The following is a 6,617-nucleotide window of genomic DNA, read 5'->3' as shown; positions in this document are numbered from 1 at the left end:
TTGGTAAAATCGGTGGTGCAAGCTATACGTGTTTTTTTCCATGTCTTGCTTCAAACTTCCGCGAGGACTATGTGAACATCTCAATATGCTAATAAGGAAGTTTTGGTGGGGCAGCAAAGATAGTCACCGGAAGCCAAGTTGGGTATCGTGGGAGGCGATGACTCAACCCAAGGCTTTGGGTGGTTTGGGCTTCAAGGATTTTGAACTTTTTAACCTTGCAATGCTTGCTAAGCAGAGATGGAGGATACTGCAACAGCCAAACTCTTTGAGCGCCCGGATTCTAAAGAGTTTGTACTTCCCACAATCAACGATATTGCAAGCAGAGTTAGGCTCCCGTCCGAGTCAAATTTGGAGAGCTATCAAAGAAGGAGTGGATATTTTGAAGCTGGGCCTGATCAAGCGTATTGGTAATGGGAACTCTACTGATGTATGGTTGGATAATTGGATTCCTAGGGATGAGATGCTCCGGTCTTATGGAAGCAAGATTGCCAACCCATCAAGGCTAGCATCCGACTACTTCAACTTAGCTACGGCATCATGGGACAAGCAGAAAGTTGAGCAAACTTTTATGCCTATGGACGTTGAGGCAATCCTAGCGATCCCAATATGCACACGCAACTTTGACGATTACTGGGCTTGGCACGTCGAGAGGAACGGCCAGTTTTCAGTACGCTCGGCGTACAGAATGATGGTGGCGACACGGAACCGCAGGGGAGCTTGGCTTGAAGGAGCAGCAGGACCCTCAAATGTACTAACTGATGAAAAGTCGTGGAAGCAACTCTGGCATGTTCAGGTACCAGCAAAAATTAGAATGTTTCTATGGCGATTAGCAAGACAATCTCTCCCCACAGAAGACGTACGAGCTCACCGCAATATGTCTACCACCGCCTCTTGTTGCTTCTGTGGCTCGCATGACTCATGGAGACATTCCCTGCTCGAGTGTTCAGTGGCTAGATGCGTTTGGGCGCTAGAAAATGGTGGGACGATGGACCAGTTGATCGCCACGACAGAACCAAATGCAAAACAATGGGTCTTCACTCTAATGGCGTCTTTGAATCATAGCAGTTTCATCCGGGTGGCGGTCACCCTGTGGTCTATCTGGACGGCCCGACGAAAGTACATACACGAGGGAATAACACAGAGCCCGCAGGCCACTTCTCTTTTCGTGAGCAGGTTCATCAAAGAACTAGAGCTCATCCATGCAAAACCCCACAGTAATTTGCAGGGAGGCCCTCGGGTGATCAGAGCAACACATGCAAGGCCAAAAGCGCCACCAGCTGGATTTGCAAAGATACATGTTGATGGCGCGGTCTTCCGCGGCCGACGAGGAGCTGCGGCGGCGGTTTGCCGGGACCAAGCGGGAAATTATCTGGGGAGTTTGGCTTTGGTTTTGCCAGGAATCATCGACCCATCTACAGTGGAGGCAATTGCATGCCGAGAAGGCCTTGCTTTGGCTGAAGATCTTCACCAGGGGAACATAATTGTGGCGTCGGACTGCAAGCAGGTTGTTGATGACATCAAGCTCGGGAACCAGGGATCTTATGGTTCGGTGATAACAGAAATTAAACTTCGATCTGTGGATTTTACATGTAATTTCGTTTTTGAAAACCGTTCTTCAAACGGTGAAGCTCATAGTTTAGCTGAGCATGCACTCTCTCTCGGTGTGGGGCGCCATATATGGTTGGCTAACCCTCACAATCCGACGTGTATCCCACTCTATGTGGATTATGATCAATAAAGCTTAGCTTAGTTCTAAAAGAAAAATTCTTATATGAATCGTTTCTTTTTTAAGAGGAAAAATCAGCTTAAATCTCAACCGTCAATTTTTTAAGTTAATATAAAACTAACGGATATAAAGAGATGACGTATGAAGAGCTATGAAAGCTTTTTCCTTTTAATATTAGGTATAGATATAGATATAGAAGTGTGACAAGAGTCTGTGTCGATCGAGAGGGATGGGGGAGCTGCCGCCCTCACCGGAGCACACACGCGTGGTGACGGGGGCAGAGACGCACACGTCGCACCGTGAGACGTTGACTATTTGCCAGGGGATTTTTCTCTTATGCGTTGACCGAGCGGGAGCGAGGAGATGATCAGGTGATGAGATCGGTCGACCGAGGCATATTACTGTGCTACGTGTACGCCTTCACCAATCACAAAGCACCTTCTTCCCCCGAGCCGTAAATAACACCCCCTTCGCATCTCCTTTCCCCTTGTATCTCAGGCCTCTTCACGCACAAGGATACGTGAGCGATCCGACCAGACTAGAGAAAGTTGTATACGATCGATCTATGCATGTGGAATCTAAACTCCAACGTTTAATTTGTTGCATCTTGCACCTTCTCAATCGCATGATCGATCATATTATTCTTCATGGTTAATGTCCTTATGGGTCATGTGGCTGCGTCTGCTATCCTCGATCTGTAGAGGTACGTACAACTACAACCATCGAGGACCAACTGGTAACTAATTAATCCTCATGGTCATGGCCGGCATGAAGAAGCACATGGACGCATGTACTAATGGAAACCATTTGCTCCATCCACAGCGTGCTAGGGAGCAGAAACCATGGCTGGCTTGAGATCGATGGGTCACTTCTCAGTCCTCAAGAGACGTGGATGCAAAGGGGGATGGCTCACGGGGTGGACGGAGGCGATCTGTGACTAGTGAAGGCACGTGGCAACTACTGAAAGGGATCTAAGTAACTTGACGAGGCAACAGACCCGGTCGTTTAGGAATTTTTCCCGGCTACGAAAGTACCAATGGAGGAGCGCACACCGCTCAGCGTCGCCACATCCACACTAGCGGAAGCCACCTGGAAGGAGAACAGAGGTAAGAATCGAATCGCAGCACACACCGCCCAGATGATTTTACCGTCCGTCGGTCTTGGCATGATTCTTGATTCAACATCAAAACATCCCTTTCTATAATTCTATGAGTAACGTCAATGCAAGTGGTAGTACATCTATGCGTCTTGTGGTGATGCCTCCTGTGGCCACGCCGTGTCCGCGCGCGCTCCCGATGAGGTCGAGGGAACTCTGCGACACGCCGGAGAATCGGCCGCAGGTGGTGCCGGTGATCATCGGGGGGTTTCTGCTGGTCACCACGTCGGGATGTCAGTTGGCAGAGGGGAGGCCGAGACCAGTGCGAGAGACAGCCCATGGGGACAAGGGGCAGGAGAAATCTCTTCTGAGTTTCCTTGCTACAATATTACGGCCGATTCATGGAGAAATCTCTCTCTCGAATATTTTTCCCATTGTCCAATTCATCTCGAATCCACTTCATCGATTAGTTATGGACTTATGGTTCGATGCAAAATTCCGTCCGGATTCGCATTTAGGAGTAGATGAAACCGGGTCAAGTATATAGTACTCCCTCCGTCCCATAATGTAAGACGTTTTTTGACACTACACTAGTGTCAAAAAACGTCTTACATTATGGGACGAAGGGAGTACTATACAAGTCTTCTTATCGTTCATGGCTTCATTCATGTCCTCGCTACAATATATCACTGCAAACAAATTTTACACTGCAGGGCCTGCTCTAACGGGATGTGCACGTCTTGTGAAAGCTGCAAACGGCGGGATGAGTATTTCTACAGAAATTTGGATGATGAGAAGAAATATTTCTTGGTGCTTATGATTGGTGATTTCCGAGATGAGATGGTAACACTTGAATACAGTTCCATTCTTACCGTGCCATTTTTTTTTGTAAGACCACTAGACCAGCGATGTTTCTACTATATCTATCCAGATTGGTTTTTGGTAAGACGAATGCAAATTTTTATGCGTTCGTTGAGGGGCGGACTATTCTATATAGTGTACAACAGAGTGATATCGGAACATTAAAGTAGTTAGTTTACATAAAATCAATGCATATATATACAACATGATTATAGCTAGTGTCTTTTGGATCTTGCGAATAAACAGTCTGACCAGACTTTTTGTTGTTGTTATTTCTTCCTGTAGATAATCCCAGAAGAACTTGTGCAGCGTTTCAAAAGGGAGATCCTAGGGGAGATCAAGCTAGAAACACGAAATGGCGACAATCACGCTATTGTGGTCGCCAAGATCCAAGAAAAGCGTATCTTTACAGTGGGTTGGAGGCAATTTGTTGCAAACTATGATCTACAGATTGGTGATCTCTTAATGTTCAGATACAAAGGAAACAGTCAGTTTAATGTCATAATCTTTGATAAACTTGGTCGTGAAAAGGCCTCATCGGTTGTTCTGGATCCTTTTATACCTCGTGTCCAAGACAGGGGCAACGAGGCGCATGAAATCGGGTGAAGTACTAGTCTTTATTATTCATGGCTTCATTTCCTGGTACAAAATTTCAATTCAAATGGCTTTTGCACTGCAGGTCTTCTGAAAAGATGGATGTGCAATGTGGAAGATGCAACAACTGGCTTGAATATCACTACGCGGACTTGGATAATGAAAATAAATATTTCTTGATGCTTATGATGGGCGATTTTCAATATGAGATGGTAAATTCATATTCAGATATATTACCAACTCCCTTTTGTCAGTAAATTTGTTGTTTTCTTTCATAGACCAACGATTTTCTACTTTCTAGTTTAAATTATGTGGATATATTTATTGCTGTAGACTCAGGAGACATGCACAAACTATATGTACTTTTTTTTTCCAAAATTTGCTCAATGTCTGCTATTAATTTGCTGCTTGGATTGAGTCCAGCATGGTAGCACATTAATTCAGGTATGCTACTTTGCACAAAGTTTCCTCATATTCAAAGATACCAGGCTTATTGGTTTTCACCTTTTTCCTTTGATACTATAGTCTATACAAGCCTTCTGTATTTTCCTTGCTATATGTTATGTAGTCGGATACCGAACCGTCAAATAGGCTTTGATTATAGAGATCATCTTTTTTTATCCTGTTTACAATCCATTCAAACTAAAACAATATTGTTTCTTTTTCTCCAGATCATCCCAGAAGGAATTCTTGAGCGTTTCAAGGGCGAGTTCCCAAGAGAGATCAAACTTGAAACACAAAATCGTCGCAGCTACAAAATTGGAGTCGCCGAGAACAAACTAGATACTTGCTATAATCAAAAGCTTGTCTTTTCAGTGGGATGGGGGGAGTTCATCGAAACCTTTGGGCTACAGACGGATGATATGATAGTACTCATATACAATGGCAACTCCCAATTTAGTGTCATAATCTTCGATAAACATGGCTGCGAGAAGGCATTATCAGTTATTGTAGACCCTGTTCCGCCTCCTGTTCAAGAAAGGCGTCCCTATGGTACTGATATAGTGAAAAGTTCCCATTTTCATTCTCAGCCTATGCAAAGGCAGCCATTTATCGTAGTGAATGGGCTCCCAGTGGAATCACCGCCAACCGAAGGGCAATGGCGTGCCCAACTGGAAATGGACAAGTCATGTCAAGGCAGCATGGCTGCAATAAATACTCCCCCCTCCGAGTCATCTGGTCTCAGTTAAGATTATAGATATATCTTCCCTCGCAAATTATTCTCATATTTTTATAGCTGTCTATATTCAGTAGTTCTCTTTTTCTTTGCACAGGAGGTTCTTTATCCTCTGAACATGGCCATGGAGTACGTGATGTGCCCGTTTCCAGCAACATTGTCAAGAGGAAGGCTAAGCTATCTTCATCTCAGAAGGAGCAGTTGAGGGATGGTTACATTACTGCACACAAGACCAAGCTAACTTCAACTCAAAAGGATGTGGTGAAACAGAAGGTCCAATCTATTGAGTCAAAGACCCTCATCTTTGTTGCTGTGATGTACAAGTGCAATGTGGAGTCACCATTCTTTCTGGTGAGTTCCATTTTTCTAATGTGTGATCTGCTTCGATCATGTAGGTGTCTGTGTGAAGTTTAAACCAATCCTTGTAGGAAGCAGTTGACATGTTATTCTACATAGACTAATTCATGCCATTATCAAGTAACTCTTTAGTTCAAATCTGTAAGCAGACTTTCCCCAACTACTATGCTCAAAAGTATCTTGGAGAGGAGGCACGGATGCATCTTGAGCTGCTTGGTGTGAAGTGGCAAGTGCGGTTTCCAGACAATCGTGGCGACAAAAAGCTCAAACATGGATGGAGAAAGTTTGCGCAAGGCAACAACCTGAAGATGGGTGATATCTGCCTCTTTGAACTATTGAGCAATCAGAGTACCATGGTGGTCTATGTCATCCCTGCAAATGATGCCAATGTTGATTGATACTGTTAATGCTTTTGTGTTGGTGATAGTGCTTTCATTTGTTGTTGGTTAGTGAATCGTTGGTGAGGGCAGTAGTGATGTTGTGTTAGTTAGTGAATTGTCTGTGAAGTTTTCTGCTTTTCTTACAAGGATAACTGATTCCTTGTTAATTAGTTGACTACTACTTAACTCGCATAATGAGGAATGATGCATACTTTTGATGCAAGACTGAATAAATAATGTAATTGTGTTGTGTCGAATTTATGTTCATTGGATTTTGGACTCTCTCCCTTGAAATTAGGTCTAGCAGGTACTGTTTGCCCTTTTTTTTTAAGAAAATGGAATATTTCATTACCCCCTGAAAGTTTAGATGGAACAATGAGTTGGATCCAGACATCTTATCGTGATGTTGGTCGTGCTTTATATTGT

The 6,617-nt window shown here is 44.1% G+C and overlaps 1 protein-coding gene across 3 annotated transcripts; it reads left to right on the top strand.

Moving 5' to 3' along the window:
• Window positions 1–2,677: 2,677 nt before the first annotated feature.
• On the top strand, window positions 2,678–6,358 carry LOC123168159 (putative B3 domain-containing protein Os08g0325100). 3 transcript variants are annotated; one of them, XM_044586029.1, is made up of 7 exons: window positions 2,678–2,832; window positions 3,536–3,665; window positions 3,969–4,285; window positions 4,363–4,489; window positions 4,949–5,462; window positions 5,552–5,805; window positions 5,961–6,358. In XM_044586029.1, the coding sequence occupies exons 2-7, from the start codon at window positions 3,552–3,554 to the stop codon at window positions 6,207–6,209; spliced, it is 1,575 nt and encodes a 524-aa protein (XP_044441964.1). In that variant the 5' UTR covers window positions 2,678–2,832; window positions 3,536–3,551; the 3' UTR covers window positions 6,210–6,358. The 3 variants fall into 3 exon arrangements, with proteins under 3 accessions (XP_044441964.1, XP_044441966.1, XP_044441965.1); XM_044586031.1 differs by having other exon boundaries at window positions 5,944–6,183; XM_044586030.1 differs by lacking the exon at window positions 2,678–2,832 and having other exon boundaries at window positions 3,458–3,665.
• Window positions 6,359–6,617: the final 259 nt, after the last annotated feature.

Source organism: Triticum aestivum, chromosome 7D (genome assembly GCF_018294505.1).
Source record: "Triticum aestivum cultivar Chinese Spring chromosome 7D, IWGSC CS RefSeq v2.1, whole genome shotgun sequence".
Taxonomy (NCBI): Eukaryota; Viridiplantae; Streptophyta; class Magnoliopsida; order Poales; family Poaceae; genus Triticum; species Triticum aestivum.
This window is presented reverse-complemented; position numbering and strand designations above follow the sequence as displayed.